The sequence below is a fragment of the Neoarius graeffei genome, chromosome 3, assembly GCF_027579695.1.
Source record: "Neoarius graeffei isolate fNeoGra1 chromosome 3, fNeoGra1.pri, whole genome shotgun sequence".
Taxonomy (NCBI): Eukaryota; Metazoa; Chordata; class Actinopteri; order Siluriformes; family Ariidae; genus Neoarius; species Neoarius graeffei.
Window position 1 is genome coordinate 85,448,547 of NC_083571.1, and position 26,131 is coordinate 85,474,677.

The 26,131-nt window shown below is 42.4% G+C and overlaps 1 protein-coding gene across 1 annotated transcript in view; it reads left to right on the forward strand.

Annotated features, from left to right (window-relative positions):
• The window catches only part of oma1 (OMA1 zinc metallopeptidase), a 44,386-nt gene extending 18,960 nt beyond the window's left edge, over positions 1 to 25,426 (forward strand). Inside the window, 6 exon segments of the mRNA XM_060917582.1 lie at positions 1,370 to 1,498; positions 3,906 to 3,980; positions 11,062 to 11,211; positions 21,313 to 21,419; positions 21,421 to 21,479; positions 21,482 to 25,426. Of these exon segments, the coding sequence (XP_060773565.1) occupies positions 1,370 to 1,498; positions 3,906 to 3,980; positions 11,062 to 11,211; positions 21,313 to 21,419; positions 21,421 to 21,479; positions 21,482 to 21,576 (615 nt within the window). The 3' untranslated portion in view covers positions 21,577 to 25,426.
• Positions 25,427 to 26,131: the final 705 nt, after the last annotated feature.

Sequence of the window (26,131 nt, forward strand, 5' to 3'; positions counted from 1 at the left end):
TTCACGTAGGCTGATTGAGTAATCCTTCTGAGCAGCATATTGCGGGAGACGCATTAGCATCCCGTCATCCTGCTTGCTGTCCCGCTGCATTCTCTTTAGGAAGAAAAACATCCTTCATTGCGTTTAAACGACCTGTTTATCTCTCGTTTGCTCGCACCATGTTTCGCTTTCATCTCTGCATCAGCATTAAATCGAAAGGAAGTGAGCGTCTTCTCTAAAAGGCGTTGAGTGTGTTTTGGGGCGCAGTTATCACATCGGTGTGCTGTTTCAGTGCTGTTGCATCATGCATTGGTGAGACTGTGGAGAGAATTTTGAATGAACAGCATAGTTTAACACGGCCCATACTGTGGAATTAAATCGTGGATAAGCTCAGCTAATCAGACTGATAATCAGAGATACATAACAGGGGCTTAATTGCTCAGCCAGCCATCTTTACAGAGTTTCGTTTTTCTTCACAATGACTTTTTTTTTTTGGTTTCCAGAAGACATTAAGAAACCTTCACCCAAACACTAGTCTGAATAATTTTACTGCAGTATCCATAACCCTTTTTGCAGCCTATTTATTCAATAAATTATTCCATAAAAGTACTTTATAAAAGCAGAAGTCTTCATTTCTGCTCTACTTTATTTCGCACACCTCGGAGGTGTGCATAACCTTCTCGCAGTTCTTCATGATTTGACACTTGCGCAGCGCTGCAGAGAAACACAGTGTCTCATGTCAAAACATTACATTTAGTCTACAAAAAAAATCCTATTACACTTTTCATTTGCTGTATCAGCAACGAGTGCCACTGTGTTATAGCCTTGTCAGTCATATGAAGACTCAAGATCTTTATCTGTCTCTATTAAATGTTTACTTCTGGGCTCGTGTGTGGGATGGCAAAGGAGAGCGAGTGGAATTTTATTAGACGGGTGTCATGTTTATCTGCACTGAGACATAGTTGAGAATGAATGAGCGAAGTGCATTTTAAGGGCTCCGACTGCCAGGCTGCTAAGACTGAAATGGCTGGGTGATATTAGAGCGAGAGGGAAGAGAGCCTCGTTTGCTCTCTGATATGACAGGCTGTTGGAATGGAATTGTTCTGACGACTCCTGTAGGTAATATAAAGTTCTGATGCCATCTGCATTGCGGCACGTTTCGCTAATGCAGTTCGCCAGGACGCTGGTGGAGAAGAGTCTGATTGTCGCACTGTTGCATTCATATTATAGTTCTGTGATGATTACTGATTAACCAGATGAACGAATCTGGTGTTTGTGGGATTGTGTTTTTGTTTTGCCAGGTTTTTGCACATAACTGACAAAAAATAGATGAAGTAATCAGCAATAATGTGTACTATGATTTCTCTCGTGCTCTCTCTTTCTCTCTCAGGCAGAGCAGGCTAGTTTGTCTCATGTACTGGATTTGTTATCAATGATCCTACTGACGATGATTTGGGCAATCTGTCCTCGAGACAGTCTCGCTTTGTTGGGCCATTGGATACAAGGCAAACTAGTTGAGGTGAGACTGTCTTGTGGTTGAATAAAGCACATTCATATAAACAAAGCTTTGATTATAATGCATGTCCTAATTTTATATTCAATTAAAGTCAGTCACACTGAAAAATATTTGGGTGCTACTGGAAAGTTAGCACTCTGCAAATTGATTCTGCAATTTACGAAGTGATAGGGAGGGAAAGTGAAACACAGCGATCCTAGTGGTAGCGTTCCTAAGCCGAGAGCCATACTATTGAAAATCCCATAGACCCGATTTTTAAAAAAAAATCCCACGAAGTTATGACGTGGAACTTGTACACTCCCAAAAAATACGTTGTATATGTTGGGATTATCTACTAACTGTAAAAGTATCAGGTGAAATTTCGTTGTCTTTTAAAAGATCGAAATTGTGCCTAATCTGTCAGAAACGGACGACAACTAAACTGTGTAGTCAGAGTCGATCATATTACGTCAGCAGTAGTCTTAGCCCTTACGAGTGCTCACAGCTCTCCCTGTGAATCGTGGCAGTTGACTACATGCCCTGATCTGTAATGGTTATCCCCACGAGGGATGCATTTCTTATTGGTACAGAAATACTCCGCCAACCACGCTATACAAATCGGCATGTTGACGTAGGCTACTCGCCGGCCGCTACCTGCTACAGATTTGGAAAGGCGCTAGACTTGCGGTGACGTCACACACGTGACGTCGGGTCCGTGTAGTCTTTGATCAGCTTATTAAAAAAAACATTCAAAACAATTCAAATCAGTGGAAAAAATAAAGTATGATCACCAGGATCGATAGAGCTGCCCGACATGCACAACATCTGGAAGCCATTGTCTTAACTTTGAAGCGTAACCCGAAATGTAATTTTTTGAAAAGATATTCCCATTCATTTTGCCATAGAGGTTGGAATGCATCCAGTAGGGGGCGATGAGATTACTTTCCCTCCCTATTGAACGTTAATGGCAGGAAGTTTTCTTTTGCACAGCATGCTTTGTGCTTTCTGCACTAGTGCGAGTAAATCTCTCCCTCTCTGGTTTTCAGTCCAAATGTGGCCAAAAGTTTGCAATGCAGTAATAATAGTAAGCCATGGCGTATTTTAATTGAAATCTGAGTCACTTTAGTTTTTATTGAACCTTTAGGAAAGCCGAAGAACTTTCCTTGTTGTCCTTGATTTCAATTATATCGATACTCACAAATCTAATGGAAATTATTCTATCCACATTCACTGGATATGAGCAATCGTGCACTCTGATTGGCTACTCTACTACTAGGATATCAGCTCATATACCGTGAGTAGAGAAAAACAAAAAGGTGGAGTGTGTTGCTGAACCAACCGAGGATGAAATAAAAACTCTACTCGAAAACAAAACCCCAAAAAATAATAAAAAAAAAAAAAAGCAACAAAATATGGAATAAAAGTATTTGATGGTAAGGACGTTTTTTTTTTTTACCCCAAAAATTATCATGATAGCATTTTTCACAAATTGCTACTGTCATTTCGCCGGTGTGTTTACGTTCTAAGCAGAAATGATTTTGTCTGATGTTTTGTATAAAAATTTTTCTCATCTCATTTATCTCTAGCCGCTTTATCCTGTTCTACAGGGTCGCAGGCAAGCTGGAGCCTATCCCAGCTGACTACGGGTGAAAGGCGGGGTACACCCTGGACAAGTCGCCAGGTCATCACAGGGCTGACACACAGACACAGACAACCATTCACACTCACATTCACACCTACGGTCAATTTAAAGTCACCAGTTAACCTAACCTGCATGTCTTTGGACTGTGGGGGAAACCGGAGCACCCGGAGGAAACCCACGCGGACACTGGGAGAGCATGCAAACTCCGCACAGAAAGGCCCTCGCTGGCCACGGGGCTCGAACCCGGATCTTCTTGCTGTGAGGCGACAGCGCTAACCACTACACCACCGTGCTGCCCATAAAAGTTTTTATTTATCGAATTTGCAAAAAAAAAAAATGCTCTGTTTCTCAAAATCCAGTGAATGTGGATAGAATAAAACAATTATTCCACTCAGTCTCATCGTACATGGCTTATAGCCATCTCGGCTGTCAGCTCACGTACGACTCGATTTTGTGGAATAACTCTTAAATATCTTATTATTTATGGTAAGTGGTACGATCAGTACCATTTTTTTTATATATATATATATATATATATATATATATATCACTATAGTAATTTGAACCATGATCTACAATGTACGGCATCATAAAATAAAAAAAAGAACAGCATGATAACGTATAGCATTTAAAACAACATATAGCATTTAATACTAAGCATCAACTGAATAATTGTTGACCGTAACAACAAAAATAACACCAGTTCATGGTAGTGGGCACAAACTTTTGAACTGTATCAGAGGTGTGTGTTGGTAGGTGGTGGTGTATTGAGGTCCTGCTCTGTTCTAGGTCTTGTTTGACAGGCCTTACAGTCGGAAACTGGAAGCAGAGGCTGATCAGGTTGGACTGCAGCTGGCAGCTAAGGTACTTCACACATCAACATTAAATAGTCCTCATAAAACGCAGTAACGCCAGTTTTGACCATTTTCATCATTTAATTCTACAGTTTAGATAACAGAGTGGTTCTCATGCAGCTTACAGTAGATCTTTAGATTTATGATGAAAATCATATCCTCAGTCTGCATTAGATGGCAGTGTTCTCACACACACACACACATGACTCTGGTAGAGCAGTGTATCCCGTAGTGCACACTGTGCCATCTAGAGCTCTCATAAGTCCAGCCCTCAAGCAGAGAAGTGGCTAGATTTTTTTTTTCCTTCTACAAAAGGGCAGAGAGTGTGCTGGAAGATGTGTGAATTGATGTGAGACTGAAGGAGAGCACACTTGCACACTGAGTGAAGGTCAGTTCAGTCTACACAGTGTGTGTAACATTACACACAACCTAGGGAAGTGTCACTGATCAGAAATGTGATAGTGTAGTTGCAGTAACAAGACCCCTTTTCATGTTGTCCTTGTATTAAAATGTAATTTCGTCTGTAATCATTTTGAGGAGAGGGGAAAAAAAAAAAAAAAAAAAAAAAAAATATATATATATATATATATATATATATATATATATATATATAAATAGTGTGTATGTATGTGAGAGAGGGGGGGATATTACACGGTTGTGCAAAGATATGAAGTTTATCTTTGCATGGTGAACATATTCACGAGTGAGTGACACGAAGGAGTGAAAATATTTTTCGGCACAAGAAGATAAACTTCATATTTTCATGCCACTGTGTAATGCTCTTGATATTATATGGACACATCCACATACAAAAAAAAACCACGCAAGTTAATCAAAAGTCTTAATTTTGAACCGGTTCATCATTTTTGACAATGCGTGTCCAGTCAGTATGAAAACACTGGATGTGACATCATCCAAGTGAAATAGTGGAAAATATGTCACTCAGATCCATGATGTATTTGTATGAAAAATGCGAGTTTTTCAACACGAGAAGATAAACTTCAAGCCGTGTGATTTTTTTTTTTTCCTTTTTTTTTTTTATGTAGACAGATTAACAAACAAGAAGTACCCAAATTTATCAAAGCAGTTCATTGAGTTCCTCGTGAGTGACATGTATCGAGATTTGTCACTGGTTTGGTTCTCCATGTCCTGGATGTAGCTCGTATGAAAAATACGAGTGGTGTATTTCCCAGTAAAACACTCATTTCCATATATATCCTAACTGTAAACATGGACATTTTCAAGAGTGTAAATACTCTTGATTTTGGCCTCTGTGCAGGGGTGGACAGTAACGAAGTACATTTACTTGAGTACTGTACTTGAGTACACGTTTTTGAGTATCTGTACTTTACTTGAGTATTTTTATTTTTTATTTTTGGAAACTTCTGACTTTAACTTCATTACATTTGAAAGACAAATATCGTACTTTTTACTCCACTACATTTCTATCAAGGTCCTCATTACTATGAAGCAGCTTTGAAAGTGTATGTTTTTTTTTTCTTTTCTAAAACATGATTGTTTTTTCGCAGGTGACACTGAGACAGCCCATCAGTAATCACTAGGGTCACATCATGTCCATAGACTGTATAAAATCAAGTTCAGTGATTTCTCAGCAGCTTTATTTAAACACGATCAGTTGATGGCAGAATGGAAGGAGGTGGTTCTTCTGGAGAATGCATGCACTCATGGCCCATGAACCCATGTTTCAGTTTTCTGAAAGGATTAAAGATTTGTTTCGTTTTAAATGTTTGCTTTGTTTGCCTAAAACGAACCACATTACGGCCTCCAAAAACCCGCCGTCCAACCTGCAGAAGCATATTGAGGTGTGTAAACGTTTTATTCCAAGAGAAAGCTTGCAGTGAAGTTGTCTGTGCTTTAAGAGCTCGTGATCATGTTGGAATAGCTGTGCAGTCCGGTTAGTCAAATGACTTTCTATGGATTTGCCCGTCAAGTTGCCGTAGCCCTGTCCATAACTAACGTTAACACATAGCTAGTTAACTTGGACACTATTAGTTAGCATGTAAACATGGAGTTACGCTAACATGAATAACGTTAACTTATCTGAAGTCTTTTCAGAAATGTTTTACCATGATCTTGCCAAATAAACAGAATGTGGAAATCTTTCTTTTCTAGTAACGTTAGAAACCCAATATGATTTTGAGTTTGAAAAGAGTTTGCTAGCATGTCAGGTGGAGCTTCACTGACGAGCTAGCTTAACGTTAAACCACCATGATGGCACAGCATGCGTTCGTTTTGTAAATCCAGTAGGTTGCTTCAGAGGCATTAGGTTTTGTAAGCATTGTGGCAATAAAACAACAATGCACTGACAGAAAATGTACTTTTAATACTTAAGTATTTTTAAAAGCAAGTACTTTAACTCAAGTAAAAATTTGACTGGACAACTTTTCACGTGTATCGGAGTAACATTTGACCAGCAGGATCTGTACTTTGACTTAAGTAATGAAGTTGGGTACTTAGTCCACCTCTGCCTGTCTCACTTCATATTTATGCCCCAATGAAACAGGATGTCATGGTTAACCACCTAAAAGTTGCTAAATTATATATACAGTACCAGTCAAACATTTGGACACCACTTCTAATTTAATGTTTTTTTTTTAAATTAATTAAAAGACACTTTATATCTTAAAGTAATGATGAATGTCGTTTCTCTTTACTTAGTTGAGCAGTTCTTGACAATATGGATTACTACAGTTGTGGAATAAGGCTACTTAATGCATTTTTATTATTTACTATTTACTGTTTGATCTCAAATACGTTAAGAAGGTAAGAAATTGCACTAATTAACTTTTGGCAAGAAAAACCTGTTAATTAAAAAGCATTCCAGGTGACTCTGTCATGAAGCTGGTTAAGATAACGCCAATAGTGTGCAAAGCATCATCAAGGTAAACACTGGCTACTTTGAAGAATCTAAAATATGAAACACAGTCTGTTTTTTGTTTACCACATCATTCCAAACATGTTCCATGTGTTACTTTGTAGTTTTGATGTCTTTCGTATCATTCTACATTGTCGAACATGGTTGAAATCCAGAAAAAACTATGAATAAGTTTTAGAGGTAATAAGTACTGTAACTGTGTTCAGGGGGAAGCATGTCGTATACTAGAATGCAAATTAGGACCATGAAATTATTTTTTTTTAAATCCTTTTTCTGTTTACATCCCCATTTACTATGTCTTCTCTGGTAAATGTGAAACATCCAACTAAAGACATTCCCTGTAGTGGAGGTGCACATCGTCCTTCCTGTAAAAGACTTTAGTACGTTACCAAAATATAGTATTCATAATTTTTTTTTTTCTCAAGACATGTACAATTTAAAAAAAAAAATCAGTAATAATCTCATCTCATTATCTCTAGCCGCTTTATCCTTCTACAGGGTCGCAGGCAAGCTGGAGCCTATCCCAGCTGACTACGGGCGAAAGGCGGGGTACACCCTGGACAAGTCGCCAGGTCATCACAGGGCTGACACATAGACACAGACAACCATTCACACTCACATTCACACCTACGGTCAATTTAGAGTCACCAGTTAACCTAACCTGCATGTCTTTGGACTGTGGGGGAAACCGGAGCACCCGGAGGAAACCCATGCGGACACGGGGAGAACATGCAAACTCCACACAGAAAGGCCCTCGCCGGCCCCGGGGCTCGAACTCAGGACCTTCTTGCTGTGAGGCGACAGCGCTAACCACTACACCACCGTGCCGCCCATCAGTAATAATAATAAGTGATAATTAGGGCTGTGCTCGTTTGCCATCAGTTACTCACGATATCGTACCATATCGCGATATATCGAGTTAAACGATGTCTTTAACGTATTGTAAGCAGAGGGCACGAATACGTTTGGCGCCAAAATAATTTAATCAATGAGTCTCGAAACGAGGCCATAGAGACATGGGAGACGTAATTAGCGGCTTGCAGCGTCTGTAGCAGAGCGCATTGAAGCAGAGCGCCTAATTTCTAGTGCGCATGCCCTGAGTAACTGGAAGCACCATTTGTAAATAAACGTTTTTGGTTGAAACAGGTTGCAAGCATGAATTTCCGTCGATTTCTGGCATGAAACATGCTTTAAATCAAGTGAAAATTGATGACAACCTGCTACAGAACCGGGAGATGTGCATGAAATATGTCATATATGGGATTTTCGATTTTCAAGTGAGTAAACGATATCGTATCGGACCCCCGAAAATCGTGCATGATCGAGTATCACGAGCTGTGAGCACAGCCCTAGTGATAATGTCCTTCCATACAAGAATTATATTGCCAAAAGTATTCGCTCACCTGCCTTGACTTGCATATGAGCTTAAGTGACATTCCATTCCTAATCCATAGGGTTCAATATGACGTCGGGCCACCCTTTGCAGCTAGAACAGCTTCAACTCTTCTGGGAAGGCTGTCCACAAGGTTTAGGAGTGTGCTTATGGGAATTTTTGACCATTCTTCCAGAAGCGCATTTGTGAGGTCACACACTGATGTTGGACGAGAAGGCCTGGCTCTCAGTCTCCGCTCTAATTCATCCCAAAGGTGTTCTATCGGGTTGAGGTCAGGACTCTGTGCAGGCCAGTCAAGTTCATCCACACCAGACTCTGTCATCCATGTCTTTATGGACCTTGCTTTGTGCACTGGTGCACAGTCATGTTGGAAGAGGAAGGGGCCAGCTCCAAACTGTAAAAACAGTCTGCATGCCTAGGTGCTTGATTTTATACACCTGTGGCCATGGAAGTGATTGGAACACCTGATTCCGATAATTTGGATGGGTGAGCAAATACTTTTGGATATATATATATATATATATATATATATATATATATATATATATATATATATATATATAATTTATTTTTTTTTTTTAAATAAATCCATGTAAGTATCACTTGACCACAATAAATATGCCCACCTTTTCAGGGACGTTTCAGGGGTCTCTTTACAGATCAGAGGTGCAAGTGTCATACCGTATGTCATGGTGAGGCTGTGTGTTTTAAAACCACCCTTGCACACTAGCCAAGGAATAGGGTGGAGTTGGGGCGGAGGAAGGACAATGAAAATTAAAGCTGCTAGCGGCCTTGACGGGCCCTCGCACATGTGGTTCTGCAACCCAGGACATTCTGCCACCCAACAAAACAGTCACATGTCATATATTCATCAAATGTTCAAAGGTGATATGCATGTTGCAGATGCCATGACTGCTTGACGGATGAGAGATAGACAGACAAAGACTGTGTGTGTGTGTTTCTGTGGTGTGAAAATGTACATTTATATTGTACAAAACTATATATGTGTCTCCTCCTTATCTCTATCTCACGCTGTAATCTTAAGTCATCTTAGCTTTCCTGTGTCTGCAGTGTGTGTGTGTGTGTGTGTGTGTGTACATGCAGAGTTTTCATATGTCTGCAACAAAATGCACAATGATGGCAGGTCACTATTATTGTGTGTGTGTGTGTGTGTGTGTCTGTCTGTTTGTCAGAGAGAGAGAGAGAGAGAGAGAGAGAAGGTGTGTGTGTGTGAAAGAGAGAAACTGTGCTCATAGATGTTGTGTGTGCATGTGAGTGCGTACTTGTGAGAGAGTGTATGTGTGTATGCATATGACTGTGTGTGTATGAGAGTGCACAGAATTATATATCATCAGACTTACGATATCCAATATTTTGTAAAGTTACGATATGTGATTGTAATGCAGTTTAATGAGGTGTAGTGTTTTGTTTTCACCACAGTGGGTTACAAGTCACAAGCCTGAAACTCATGTTCTGACACCACATTTTGTTTAGGACATGCCCAGGCGTGTTATGTTTGTAAAAAGATGAAACGAGTTCGGAGTTCTCCCCACCGCGACTAGAGAAAGTGTAAGATCGTGATTGTTAATAAAGATGCCATAACGGCTAAAGAGTATCAGAATCATATTACAAGATATAAAATTCAACATCAGCAATATCTTGGCATCATGTTTGCCAAGTTTGACATGAATCTGATGAACCGTCTAGGAGGAGTATGTTAAAAATGACCATGTGTCCAAACGCATATAAGCCCAATTACCTCACGCCCTGTTGGGCGTGGCTAATGCATAGGGGGTGCTATGAAGTCCCTGGGCCATTATTGCCATTTCAACATATTACAACATATCAAAAATCCCTTCGCAATTCAACTTCAGCAATATCTTGGCATCATGTTTGCCAAGTTTGACATGAATCTGATGAACTGTCTAGGAGGAGTATGTTAAAAATGACCATGTGTCATCATCACTCCAAATGACCTTATGACATCACTCCAAAGTTCTACCCATTCATTTCAATGGGAAATGGAAAAAGGGGTGCTATGAAGTCCCTGGGCCATGCCCGGGGCCAAACGTCTGTGGCTGAGAAGCGGTTACAATGACTATTGTGTGTATCAAATTTCATGAGTTTTCGTGCATGGGAAATGCCTCAAAAAAAGCCAAGTGCGACAGAATAATAATAATAATAATAATCCTGGGCGGCATGGTGGTGTAGTGGTTAGCGCTGTCGCCTCACAGCAAGAAGGTCCGGGTTCGAGCCCCGTGGCCGGCGAGGGCCTTTCTGTGCGGAGTTTGCATGTTCTCCCCGTGTCCGCGTGGGTTTCCTCCGGGTGCTCCGGTTTCCCCCACAGTCCAAAGACATGCAGGTTAGGTTAACTGGTGACTCTAAATTGACTGTAGGTGTGAATGTGAGTGTGAATGGTTGTCTGTGTCAGCCCTGTGATGACCTGGCGACTTGTCCAGGGTGTACCCCGCCTTTCGCCTGTAGTCAGCTGGGATAGGCTCCAGCTTGCCTGCGACCCTGTAGAACAGGATAAAGCGACTAGAGATAATGAGATGAGATAATCATCCTTTGAAAAACAATAGGGTCTTTGCACCGAACGGTGCTCGGGCCCTAAATATTTGGGAAGGGGTGGGTCCGTGTACGGTTGGGGGTGTGTCCAATCTGCATATTCATAGAAATGTCTTCTTCACAGAAAATACATGACATCCAAAACATGCTTTTAAAGCCTCTTGTTGGAAATAACTTGCAGTTAGCTTTGTGAGACTAAACAGTACTTAGACGCACTCACTCTCCTTTTCCTAGGCATGTGCAGATGTGAGAGCTGGGCCTGTGTTTTGGCAGCAGATGGAGTTATCTGAGCAATTACATGAAGAGCCCACTGTGCCTGAGTGGTTGTCCACTCACCCCTCCCACCGCAATCGCAGCACGCACCTTGACCACCTCATCCCAGAGGTAACGCCACACAAACCCGCATCTCTCTGTTCTCTTGCACAGCTCATTCTTCTATAGTACACACAAACATGCACATCATCTCAGCTAGAGCTGGGCAATATGGCTAAAAACGTAATCATGATAGAAATCTTCATTTCTGGCGATACTGATAATTATCACAATAAATGTCAAAACATGATTTATTTCAAGTTTAAAGGCTGATTTTTGGTCCTGAGTGAAAATTGAAGAAACCAGGTGGTTAACTGTGGTTTGAAACTTTTCGTTATGGTCAGAACATGAACATCAGAAACAGCTGAGCATTTCAGAAATCTGAGGTAGGAGAACATCGTCAATAAATTAAACAATATGTCTGAGGCAAGGATTAGCTTGTTATTTTTCCTCATAGTTTTCCTAGGAGGTGTACATTTTGGGTTATAACTTTTTGGATTTTAGAATATTAAAAGTAAACTAATCACGAATAAGTATGTTTTCATTTAAATTGGACTAAGACGGGGGCCTTTCTGTGTGGAGTTTGCATGTTCTCCCCGTGTCTGTGTGGGTTTCCTCAGGGTGCTCCAGTTTCCCCCACAGTCCAAAGACATGCAGGTTAGGTTAATATGGGGCGGCCTTAGGCTGAAGTGCCCTTGAGCGAGGCACCTAACCCCCAAACTGCTCCCCGGGCCCTGTTGGTATAGCTGCCCACTGCTCTGGGTATGTGTGTGTGCTCATTGCTCACGTGTGTGTGCATATGTGTGTTCACTGCTTCAGATGGGTTAAATGCAGAGGAGGAATTTCACTGTGGGCTTAAGTCTGTGCTTGAGTGTGCGTGTGACAGATAAAGGCTGCTTCTTCTATTTTATATCTATAATGTTATTTCATTCATTTTTGGTAATTGTGTACTGTGACTTTTAAGAGCATGCACACTTGTGCATTTACGGCAGTTAAACTGTTGAACTGGGAAATCGATGGGAGGTGAGACTAGCTGTGGAGTCACGTTTAGTTTTATATTATCTAGCAAAGAAACTTCCAAGACCTGCTTGTGATACATGCGGAATAAAAGTTGTTTTTTTCCAACTTTACAATGGACGTCAAGTGGATGATTCTGTTCCGTTGTCCAGTTTTTCTCCTTGAACATTGCTGCGATCTGCTATGACAGTTCTTGATGCAGCAGTACTGACCTACCATGGGAATGTTTCTCAGAATCATGCCAGAAAATCAAAACGCAGCCTCCAGGTTGCCAACAGAAAGCTAGCGGGATCCTCTCAACATGGTGCGCTGTGCAAACAAAATGATCTCAAAGTCAAGTCAAAGCCCCTTCCATGCCAGGATCTGGTCTTCCCAGGCAGTCTCCTGTCCCAGTACTAACCAGCTCTTTGAGGCGCATGGGTATGGCGCTGATCTCCGTTCCTATAGCCCTCAGCCTCTCGCTTATACAGCTAGGGTTACAGTGGAGGGCTAGTCCTCTGGTAATCACAAGAGCTTGACTTCCTTACTCGCATCTGTATTGCAGCGTGCCTTGCCAGACGGCAGTAGGTACCATTTTTATGATGGTCTTTGGTATGACCCGACCGTGAGTAGAACTCGCGATCTCCCGGTCAAGACGCGGACATGCTAACCACGAGGCCAACTCGCGGTGAAAATGACCTCCGTTACATAAAATTCAACACGGCATAACGTCAAATTTACTTTCTCTATCTAAGCATGAAAATTAATTATATCGAACATTTGTTTTATATATCGCCCAGCCAGGTTAAATTCCGTTTTCCTTACTGCTGAATGACAACACATTCATGGATTAAATCAGTGGTTTCTTTATATGGGGTACATTAAGTCCTTGAAAAAATATTATATTTAAGGGTTCAATCACCAATGTCAACTCGTACCTAATTTGTTGTGTTGGTGCTCAGGAAAAAAACGTGGGTCCAAATATAACCGTTTATGTCGATCCATACTGGGGGTCTGGGGAATTTATTTTACACTTGAAGGGCTACAAAAATATTGAAAACCACTGGATTAAAGACAGCAATAATAATAATACATTGATGAACGATTTTTGGCCAAACGTCCTGTTTCTTTGGAAACTTCGTATATTCCACCGCTTTCCTGAAGTGCACTGCAGTTACTCCCAGGATTATTCTTCAGAGATGTATATTATGCACAAATTCTTGTGCTATTTACATGTTTATTTTTCTGCATCTTAAGCTAAATACCAATCCAAGTAAACGAGCACCTTAAATTGCCTCGCCTGGCTCTAATTCTTCATTAGTCTTGCTCCTGTGAAGCAAAAATACTCTGGTGGACCCACTTGAGCTGACACTTAAATTGTGTTTTGATGATGATGTCCAGATGATGTTGCGTTTTATTTATCATACAAATGCAACATAACTGAGACATGTTGATTCGGTGCAGCGAGGAACAGTCAGAATCGGGGTACGCAAAGCTTCCAGGCCTGTCTGAGATTTCCAGACTTAACAAGACGTCTGGAGACCACCCTCCTGCTGTGCACCTGCAAGTGTTCAAACACATATCCACACACACAGGGTGTGAGTTCATGTAAGCTCGTGTGTGCTTAGTAATTCGCTCATGAGTGCAGGGTGAAATGCTTTGTTGGAGGCTAAATTATTCACTTGGAGTTTACACAGAACTTCCTTAGTTCTTTGTTTAATGACGCATGAGAAGTGACTGGAATCACCGAGGGATCAGTGGAGGCGTTCTCAGATTGACTGGTGTGGTTCCAAGAACAAGACGTGATGAAATTGCTTCTCATGACCGTATTTGAAAATTCTGTTCACTTAAAAATAAAGAACATTAGTGCATTTTTTTTGCTAAGTATTATAGCGTTCTGACATCTCTACCCACTCTTTTCAAACAATGGACTGTAAAGGCGGTCAGAGTTCTCCTCAGTTACCCCTTTTCCACCAAATCAGTTCCAGGGCTGGTTCGGGGCCAGTGCTGGTTCACAACTTGTTCAACTTGCGAGCCAGCTGAGAACCAGTTTGCTTTTCCATAGCTCGCGGTGCTAAGGGAAGCCACGTCATTACGTTGCTGTATACGTCAGTTACGTCGCTACGTTTGCATAAACCTTGGCGTGAATATCGAAGCAAAAACAACGCGGAAGAAGCAGCAGCAGCAACAACAATAATGGATGACTTCGCGTTTGTACAGCTGCTGCTTCTCGTCGCTTAAAAATGGCGATCTTTCGCGGTCTTGTTGTTGGTCTTAACAACTTCGCCCCCCCGCTGACGTAAGCGGTTCTTTCCTCTGGCCCAGCAGAGAGTTGGTGCTAGCCTGGAACCGGTTTTTCTGGCCCCAGAGCCAGTTCTTTGTCAGTGGAAACAGAAAACCCGGTTCCAAACTAAGCACTGGCCCCAAACCAGCCCTGGAACTGCTTTGGTGGAAAAGGGGCAAATGTCTGGCTATGAAAAAAAAAAAAATCAGCTCTGAGGGAAAACTCTGGTTTCCATGGTGTCCCAGGCTCTGTAAACAGGATAAAAAAAACATGATCTTATGATCACTAACATGATCCACTCAGGGCAAACCTCATGTTGGTGGTCAGAATGTTTTCCCTCCCACTAGCTTTTTGGTGTTTTAGCTTGCGCTACACACACACACACACACACACACACACACACACACACACACACACACACTTTTTTTTTTTTTTTTTTTCCTACCAGCAGGGAACAGTTTCTGTTCTTGTCCATGCACCAAATTCTGAATTGTTCAGCGGTGGGTTTTCCAAAAGCCTTTTAACACTAAGGGCGTCTTAACTAGGAGAGTGCGCGTTCATTGTGCTGCTCGCTCCACCATTTAATGATGCTGCTGCGATGCTTTTGGGAAACTTGACAGAGATCATTTTGACCAAAAATAAATTGGTTCGTAACCTGAAAAGTTGGTTCCCAGCTGGAGCCAAAATATAGCTGGGGTTTCCAGTGTGAACCATGATGACTTCACTGAGCGTCATTAGTTTGGAGAGGAAGTGGAGCGCAACAATGGAGAACGCAATGGAAAAAATGGACTGAAAACAAATCTGCAATAACAAAACAAAAGCTCACGGGTAATCAAGGCGCCACGCCATCTTGCTACTACTGTTTACTCCCGTTGTACATGGTGCAGTGCCCTCTGTTTGTGACTCATCCTTGTTTTACAATGGTTCCACTCAAAACTGGTGAAAATGTGGGCTGGATCGCTAGCTGGCACCAAGGTTCAAAGAATCCTGAATGGAACCAGTTCAAGGACTCGTTTCTTGTTGGTCGAAAAGGAGTAACGTTGTTGTTTTTCTCCAAAGCCAAGGCCACAAATGAAGAGCTCTCGGATGAATTTTTGGACTAGATTAGTTGCATCAGCAATGACAAACCTGTAAAATCTGTAGCTTGTGTGGTTTGTTCAGTTCAGTGGTGAGAGAAGTATTTTAAGATGCTGTGTAAAATCGCAGGATTTATGTAGCCTGCATCATGTGTGGGATTCATTAAAATAACTCTGCGAGATTGACTCATGGCTGAAAAGTGTGCCGCATACATCTACAATATATTTAACTTCCTGCGCATGGCCCATGGCAGTCAGTTATATAGCATCCAGCACAAGTCGTGCTTTCACGACAATAAATAATGCTTCAGCTTTTGCTGAGAAAGCTAATAGCGAGCTAATGAATATTTAATAAACATTCTGGGTCTGCTTTATGAATATTCATGGTTAGTGGGGTGTGTCAAAGAAAAGCAAGAGATCTGGCAGTTGGAGTGGCATAAAAGGGCGCTCTAGCTTCAGTTTATTTCTCCCCAAATCAAAAACTATACTTAAAAAAAAAAAAAAAGCAGCTATGGAGTTTACATTTTCTCACACCATAAATCCCTCACCCGAGAAATGTGTCTGGATTTAGACTTAAAGATGTTTTGAATCGTGTGTGACTCAACATATCTCACATCCAAACCGACACCTTCTGTTTTGCTGTTGATGTGTGTGTGTGTGTGTGTGTGTGTGTGTGTGTGTGTGTGTGTGTGTGTGTGTGTGTGTGTGAAGAGCAGAGTTTGACGCAGGGAAAAAGAGAGAGCCAGTAAGTGAGTGAGTTGAATGTGGAGGACACTCATTTACAGGAACATGCACAGCTATCTCTCCCGTCACAAGCCACTGGCTCCACGAATTGGCTCTTTAATATACGATGCAAAGTGGTGGAGGTGGCTGGGAAATGTGCCGCATGGGCGTGTATGTGTCTGTGTGTGTATTAGTCACACACAGGGGCTTACTTAACCTTCAGCGTGAACCTGAATCAGTGAGTGAAAGAATCCTGCCTGTATACTGGCACTGAGGTGCCTCAAACACAGGGGGAACAGATGGTAATGCTGTTAATCGTCCATCAAGCTTGTGTGTGTGTCCTTTCACAATCTTGGTGTGCCTACATTACTCCATAGGGAAGCATGTCCTGTAAGAGACCCCACTTTCTCTTCATTCATTGGCCTTTAATGAAGGAGCTGTATCCACCATGCGCTACTTAATTACTAGCAACACAGTTAACAGTCAATCCAGTTGCCCCACTGGTGCTTGTTACGTGATTCTTTTGCACAAGGTTACTCTTTCGGTAAAAAGCGAGTGAGTCTGTCATCCCTGTGGAAATGGGAGTGCGTGCGGCGTTGAGACTTTCAGAGCAGCGCCGCAACACTGAGTGGCAGCGTCCGCTCACCTATGGAGAAGTGGAACTGGAGGTGAGTCATGTTCATAAAATGTTACCATGAAAATTACAAGGCTGGATAAGTCCCCCCTCTCTCTCTCTCTCTTTCGTATATCCTTTTCAACCAATAGGGAACAGGTTCTTCTTGAACCGGTTCCATTCAGGATTCTTTGAAGCTTGGTGCTAGCAAGCGATCCAGTCCACGTTTTCACCAGTTTTGTGTGGAACCATTGTAATCAGGGCGGCACGGTGGTGTAGTGGTTAGCGCTGTCGCCTCACAGCAAGAAGGTCCGGGTTCGAGCCCCGTGGCTGGCGAGGGCCTTTCTGTGCGGAGTTTGCACGTTCTCCCGTGTCCGCGTGGGTTTCCTCCGGGTGCTCCGGTTTCCCCCACAGTCCAAAGACATGCAGGTTAGGTTAACTGATGACTCTAAATTGACCGTAGGTGTGAATGTGAGTGTGAATGGTTGTCTGTGTCTATGTGTTAGCCCTGTGATGACCTGGCGACTTGTCCAGGGTGTACCCCGCCTTTCGCCCGTAGTCAGTTGGGATAGGCTCCAGCTTGCCTGCGACCCTGTAGAACAGGATAAAGCGGCTAGAGATGAGATGAGACCATTGTAATCAAGGATGCGTCATGAATACAGGGCACTGCACAATGCACAAGGGAAGTAAACAGTAGTAGCAGGATAGCGGAGGGCACCGAGCTTTTTACTTGTGAGCTTTTGTTCTGTTATTGCAGATGTTTTTCATTCCATGTTTTCTGAAGATGTATCCTCTTCCACTGCGCTCTCCATTGCTGCACTCTGCTTCCTCTCCAGACTAATGACGCCCACTGAGGTCGTCATAGTTTGCGTTGGAAAAACCAACTAAAAGGGGTAGTAGTGAAGACTAGTGATTGTGAATTTTTAGTCAGTAGTCAACTACATTCACATTTAGTCATGTAGCAGGTGCTCTTATACAGCGTAACTGACAGAATGTGTATTTAAAGGCACAGTAATCCCATGTACTTGAACTCATCATCTCATCTCATGATCTCTAGCCGCTTTATCCTTCTACAGGGTCGCAGGCAAGCTGGAGCCTATCCCAGCTGACTACGGGCGAAAGGCGGGGTACACCCTGGACAAGTTGCCAGGTCATCACAGGGCTGACACATAGACACAGACAACCGTTCACACTCACATTCACACCTACGGTCAATTTAGAGTCACCAGTTAACCTAACCTGCATGTCTTTGGACTGTGGGGGAAACCGAAGCACCCGGAGGAAACCCACGCGGACACGGGGAGAACATGCAAACTCCGCACAGAAAGGCCCTCGCCGGCCATGGGGCTCGAACCTGGACCTTCTTGCTGTGAGGCGACAGCGCTAACCACTACACCACCGTGCCGCCTGTACTTGAACTCGTTTGTTAAAAAAAAAAGGCAAGTCTGATGTGCAAGAAATTCTTTGAAATGACAAAAGCAGCATCAGCAACATCTGTAGGCAGCTGATTTAATGAATAAAATGACTCCAGCAAACAGTTTGCCAAATCCAAAATGGCTACATTATATGACCAAAAGTATGTGGACACTTGACTGTCACACCTATGCGCTTGTCGAACATCCCATTTCAGATTTAGTCTCCTTTTGTTCTTGGAATAGAACTCAGCTGCATCCAGATTCTCAGTATGCACTAACGGAGGTTAAGCACCTACAGTACTACCTGATCATGACTGGAGGACGTTCTGTGATTACGCAAGCAAGTAGTAAGGACACAATTCGGGCGTTCTCCATCTTACCTGTCCGCCAACCCAGATGTTCACAGATGATGTATACCGCGAAATAAATTTCATTCATTCATTCATTATCTCTAGCCGCTTTATCCTTCTACAGGGTCGCAGGCAAGCTGGAGCCTATCCCAGCTGACTACGGGCGAAAGGCGGGGTACACCCTGGACAAGTCGCCAGGTCATCACAGGGCTGACACATAGACACAGACAACCATTCACACTCACATTCACACCTACGCTCAATTTAGAGTCACCAGTTAACCTAACCTGCATGTCTTTGGACTGTGGGGGAAACCGGAGCACCCGGAGGAAACCCACGCGGACACAGGGAGAACATGCAAACTCCACACAGAAAGGCCCTCGCCGGCCCCGGGGCTCGAACCCAGGACCTTCTTGCTGTGAGGCGACAGCGCTAACCACTACACCACCGTGCCGCCCCGAAATAAATTTTAAAAAAGAAAAATATTTCTGCAGAAATGTTTAAACAATTCCTGATACATTTGTACACCGGGGCGGCACGGTGGTGTAGTGGTTAGCGCTGTCGCCTCACAGCAAGAAGGTCCTGGGTGCGAGCCCCAGGGCCGGCGAGGGCCTTTCTGTGTGGAGTTTGCATGTTCTCCCCGTGTCCGCGTGGGTTTCCTCCGGGTGCTCCGGTTTCCCCCACAGTCCAAAGACATGCAGGTTAGGTTAACTGGTGACTCTAAATTGACCGTAGGTGTGAATGTGAGTGTGAATGGTTGTCTGTGTCTATGTGTCAGCCCTGTGATGACCTGGCGACTTGTCCAGGGTGTACCCCGCCTTTCGCCCGTAGTCAGCTGGGATAGGCTCCAGCTTGTCTGCGACCCTGTAGAAGGATAAAGCGGCTTGAGAAGATGAGATGAGATGAGATTTGTACACCGCTGCAACAACCGGCTTCACTTCAGATAGCCATGTTCTTTCTATTTTCCCCAAGAAAATTCTTCTTCCTGTTTTTTTTTTTTTTTTCAGAGGTTCCTGCTGAATTATGGGATAGTGTAGTGTGTGGTGTTTTTTAAACTACATACTACAGATGTAGTAGATCATCCGAATAATGTTCGACTACCATTAAACACCTACTGAGTATTTGGACACCTTACATACTACATTTTGCATACTAATAGTATGGAAGTATGCATCTTTGGATGTAGCCTTCCATTCTTCTGCGAAAGCTTTCCATGAGGAGGATTGGGATTCAGCCAGCGTGCCAGTTCATCCTTCAGAACTCATGGCCATCACAAGCGCACACCACTTAGGAAGATCTCTTTAGGATCGTGCTTAATGATCATTTTGAGTAATTGTTTGTTAATGTTTCTATTAATAGTTTTTTTTTAATGTCATTGAAACCCAAACACAATGATGTTCTGACGTAATAATCTGCCTTTATAGAGTTTTTTGTTTGTTTGTTTTTTTCTCCCCAGGGAAGCACCTCCTTGCTCTTTTGTAGCAGATACTAATCTGCGGTGAGTTTCCCAAAAGCCTCTTAACGCTAAGAGCATCTTAACTCCGAGAGAGAGAGAGAGAGAGAGAGAGAGAGAGAGCATTCATTGTGCTGCTCACGCTACTATTTAGCGATGATCTTTGTGCTGCGATGCTTTTGGGAAACTCAGGCCTGTGCATTACTGCTCTTACAAATGACTTTCTATCTATACAGACTTCTTTTCTTAGCCAGCATAAGTATATACTGTATCTTATATCAGTTTGTAAATGTGACTAGAGGAAACTGAGTGCTGTAAATGTGCTGCTCTAATGCACTCTTTGAGTAAATGTTACCCAGTAAGCTTTGGATAAGCAGTCTTTCATCAAGCGCCTTGAGTTTCTTTTTCATGGCCTGATCTTCAAACATCTGTGAGCTCCTTAAATGTCCTTTGCTGCATCTGATATTTCGGAATAAAGATTTGACCCATAGAGGCGTCCATTTTAATACTTTAGCTGTGTGACTTTCTTAAGCTCTGTGCTTATTGTTTTTCAGCTGTTTCAGTGCTGACACCGTCAAACAGACTTGCTCACATACCTTTTATTTTATTATATAGTTTTATATACGTGGGCGGCACGGTGTTGTAGTGGTTAGCGCTGTCGCCTCACAGCAAGAAGGTCCGGGTTCGAGCCTCGTGGCCGGCGAAGGCCTTTCTGTGTGGAGTTTGCATGTTCTCCCCGTGTCCGCGTGGGTTTCCTCCGGGTGCTCCGGTTTCCCCCACAGTCCAAAGACATGCAGGTTAGGTTAACTGGTGGCTCTAAATTGAGCGTAGGTGTGAATGTGAGTGTGAATGGTTGTCTGTGTCTATGTGTCAGCCCTGTGATGACCTGGCGACTTGTCCAGGGTGTACCCCGCCTTTTGCCCATAGTCAGCTGGGATAGGCTCCAGCTTGCCTGCGACCCTGTAGAACAGGATAAAGCGGCTAGAGATAATGAGAATGAGTTTTATATACTGGCTTTTGCCCTCCTCCCCAGAAGGAGGTCTGAGATCAGGCCCAGGTAAAATGATTTGCATGGCGTGAATGAGTACTGTCCAAGCTTAAGGCTGAGTGGGTTTTGTCTGATTTATACTTTTCTCAGTCTGACGCGTCTGACTATCGTTTTGATCTGAAACTTCCATAAGTTATGTAATCTGCACAGGATTTCATTGATTAAGATTAAAAGTCATGTGCATCTTGTGTACCTGTTTGTGTTTGTTGCTGCAGGCTATAGAGCTCCGTGCGAGATGCGGCTGCCCTGCTCTTTCTGACCCCGATCCCCGGGATGTCTTTTCCAAGGCCGTACAACTGTTGCTCAAGAACACAGAGAAAGAAAAAAGCAAAAGAGTTGAAGGACAGAGAACGAACAGCAGGAACACCGCAGAGAGTCCAGCCTCCATTGGGGCAGCGTTGGTTATATCAGCTCAACAACAGACTCTGCTCAGTAAAGAAGACTTGACTCACGTCAGACTGCTGCCTAAAGAGGTTTAACCAAAAAAGTAATGAACACTAGAAGGGTCATTTTATATGATGCGCTGTACTTTTATTCATCAGTACTTTCTGTTCCCAAGCAAATAATCAAGTTATTCCACAAAATCGAGTCGTACATGAGCTGATAGCTGACGAGGCACGTAGCACCGAGTCGGCCATAAACCATGTATGACGAGATTGAGTGGAATAAATGTTTTATTCTATCCACATTCACTGGATTTTGAGAAACGGAGCATTTTTATTTTTTGCAAATTTAATAAATAACTTTTATACGAAACGTCCGACAAAATAATTTCCGCTTAGTAGACTGTAAACAAACTGGTGAAATGACAGTAGCAATTTGTGAAAATTTGTATAATAATAATTGTTGAAAAATAAAGAAAGATGCATTCTTACCAGGGCGGCATGGTGGTGTAGTGGTTAGCGCTGTCGCCTCACAGCAAGAAGGTCCGGGTTCGAGCCCCATGGCCGGCGAGGGCCTTTCTATGTGGAGTTTGCATGTTCTCCCCGTGTCTGCGTGGGTTTCCTCCGGGTGCTCAGGTTTCCCCCACAGTCCAAAGACATGCAGGTTAGGTTAACTGGTGACTCTAAATTGACCGTAGGTGTGAATGTGAGTGGGAATGGTTGTCTGTGTCTATGTGTCAGCCCTGTGATGACCTGGCGACTTGTCGAGGGTGTACCCCGCCTTTCGCCCGTAGTCAGCTGGGATAGGCTCCAGCTTGCCTGCGACCCTGTAGAAGGATAAAGCGGCTAGAGATAATGAGATGAGATGAGGCGTCCTTACCATCATACTTTATTTGATGTTTTGTTTTTTGTATTTTTTGGAGTTTTGTTTTCGAGTAGAGTTTTTATTTCATCCTCGGTTGGTTCAGCAACATGCGCTGCCATTTTGTTTTTCTCTACTCATGAGAAGTATGAGCTGATATCCTTGTAGTAGAGTAGCCAATCAGAGTGCTCTAGAGTGTGCGATTGCTCATATATCCAGTGAATGCGGATAGAATAATATCTGTTATTGACAACTCTTCAGTTTACCTTCTTTGGCAGCCTTGCAGTAATAGAATGTAATATTGGTTGTTTGGGGAAAAAAAATGCAAATTACAGATGTGAATTTAAGTGAATATACAGATATTGGACTTGTAGCCAGCTGTGGCACGTCCGTTTTACCCGACCGCCACACGAAATTTTGCTGTGAGAAATGTGAAACCTGTGAAGTAATGTATAAGATGTACACTGTTACTTTCGATATGAATGTGAACATTATATGAACAAGGCAGCGATTGCAATCAAGCGTCTGATTAGCTTTAATGGTAGGATTAGCATAATAGCCCTATGCAGATGAAACTTTAATTGATGCATTTAATTTATTCACTAAAGGCCAGAATCAGCCTTTATATCATGTTCAGGTGGTGCTAGCACTAACCTCTTCATGGTAGATACAGACTGTATCTGTGGTGTTCTGGAAGGGACTTGTGCCACAAAGGATCCTGTTTTTTGCTTATACATCACAGCGTTTCATCTTCATGCAAAAGTATTTAAAAGGAATAATTAATAAGCTAATTTGAGATTATAATAATTAACAAATGAGACTGGTCTATGTAAATAGTGGGCATATGATATTCACTTGTGTCAGTAAGGCTGGCATTATACTTTGTGTAACCGCATGTACTGTATGTGTGCGCAACAATGTTTACTCGACTGTATTTGGGGACTTGAAAGGTAGAACCACTAGAGGGCGAGTCGGCGTCCATAGCAACCTGTTAAAGCAATTTAACATCAAATATTTTGACAAGTACAGTGGGACTGCTGTAGCTGTGGTTTTAGTTATAAAACTGTTTACCCTGGGCCAGAAATATCAAGCGGAAACACCAGAATCCCGTTCATTTGAGATAGAGAGAGCGAGAGCACATTCGCATAACTTTTCTTCCAGCACATTGTTAGAATTGTTTTATTTTATTATTAGTTACTGTCATTGTGTGTGTGTTTTCTAAATCAAACTATCATAGGTATAAACAAGCTTTATATTTGGTTCGCTACTGTCCACATTTTCAGCTATCCACGTTAGCTCTTGGAACGTATCTCTCTGCAGATATGGCGCTCCCATTGTATATTTATTGCTGCGAAGCAGCATGGAAATGTCCACCATATCCAGGTCATTACAGACACACTCGCTCAGATTTGTTCAGTCTGTTGCTGATCTCATGTCACTCATTGTCCCATCAGTATTGCATCTTGCAAATGCAAGAATTCAAATTCTCAGGACGTCCGCGACCACTCCAATGAGTGACCTCACAATAGGTGGGCAGCCATGTTGTGCGCACACATACACGGAGTTAAAATAAAGTATAACCCAGCCTTAAGATGACCTGAACTTTGTAGCACGTGTTTTTGTTTTTTCTGTGTATAGCCAGGGTTCCCAAACTAGAATTCTTTACTGCACATGGGGGGTTGCTTGATTTACAAATGGGGTCACGAAAAACTCAGTCTCGTCTTTTTGGATGAATTAGTATCAATTTTTTTTTTGGCATATATTTACTGTGAGTCACATTCAAACCTTCAAGCTGCATTTACATCAAGAGTTCAACACTGACGATTTATTATGCAGGAAGTCCAACATTCCCACTAGACTGGTAAATCGGTGCAAGGAACTTTGTTTGTTTTAAATCACTTTTTCCCACACATGTTGCTTACACAATGAAATGTTGACTTGCTACTGTAGTCGTCGTGTGGTCACAGATTGGGATCGCAGAAAATTCATAATGTCCATTTGGGTTTGTTTGGTCAAATGGTTTGGGGAACCCTGGTGGATAGGTAAATACTTTGCTCAGGGATTTTCTCATCACTTTCATTGTAACTCATTAAAAAAAGGGTGTATTTTTGGATCAAATTATCATTCGACTACAACAAAAGAAACACTTCTAAACAATGCAGACAATATTTTTTCTTTTTAAAACGTGAAGTCTTTATATACCCATATTGTGTTTTTCTATAAGAATGAGCCAGATGATCGCTGAGGTTAAAGGGAAAAGAAAAACAAACATTTTTACTATTGCCATTTTCGGGTGAATGTGGATATTAAAAGTTGATGTTTCTCATCCCCGGTGTTCTGGTAGACTGTCATGAGGCACTCGGAGCAGACCTGCAGTGCCCGCCGGCATCCGGGTGCTTATACCGTGCCAGTATCTGGCCAGTGTGTTTGGGTGAAAATTGGTAGCATGGTCTAAGAGCTTCCTTTGCTTTTGAACACGCCATGGGCCGGCTGTTCCCACAGGAGAGCTGAAGCAGAAACTCATTACTAGCTGTAAAATTGCGTAAAGAACATCAAGCTGCTGGCTGTCACCCACCAAGTCAATTAGAAAGAGGAGAGGAGAAGAGAGGCCTGGAGGGAGTATGAGGAAGAGGGGAGAAATCTGGAAAAAGAGGGATGGATTTTTAGACATGGGGCTGGAGAGTGAGTTGGGGAGATGCAGTCCACTGTAATTTGGACAGTTGTCCTGCAGATCAGACATGCCAGGACTTTATAGAGGGTTTGATGGCATGTCTTGTCTTCAGACTTTTAAACATCAGGCTAGCATGCTTGCTGAATAGTCCGATCGAGAAGAGCCATCTTTGGACTGATTGATCTCAAGTACTGAAATGAGTTGTTTGTGCCGGAGGAACAAGGCACGTACACTTGGTGGCAGTATAAAGTACTGTATACATATAAAATGTGAGCTAGTATTCAACTGATACACTTGGACTTTGTGAAAACTGGATCTGAGTATCCAGCAAAAGAGATCTGTCAAAGTTTTGCTATGCTTGCTATCATGATTGAGAATTTCAATTAGATTTTGTTTGTATAGCGCTTTTATCAATGGACATTTTCACAAAGCAGCTTTACAGAAATATATAAATTGCAGATATACATTTTACATATACAGTGCCTTGCAAAAGTATTCATCCCCCTTGGTGTTTGTCCTGTTTTGTTGCATTAAAATGGATTTTTGGGGGGTTAGCACCATTTGATTTACACAACATACCTACCACTTTAAAGGTGCACTTTTTTTTTTTGAAAAATTGTGACACAAACAATAATTAAGATGAAAAAACAGAAATCTGGAGTGTGCATAGGTATTCACCCCCTTTCGTATGAAACCCTTAAATAAGAGCTGGTCCAACCAATTCACTTCATAAGTCAATTAGTTGATTTAAGATCAACCTGTGTTCAATCAAAGTGTCACGTGATCTGTCACATGATGTCTGTATAAATCAACCTGTACTGGAAGGACCCTGACTTTGCAACACTACTAAGCAAGCAACATGAAAACCAAGGAGCACTCCAAACAGGTCAGAGACAAAGTTGTGAAGCATAGATCAGGGTTGGATTATAAAAAAAAATCCCAAACTTTGAATATCCCAGGGAGCACCATTAAATCCATTATAGCAAAATGGAAAGAATATGGCGCCATGACAAACCTGGCGAGAAGGCTGCCCACGAAAACTCACAGACCGGGCAAGGAGGGCATTAATCAGAGATGCAACAAAGACACCAAAGATAACTCTGAAGGAGCTACAAAGA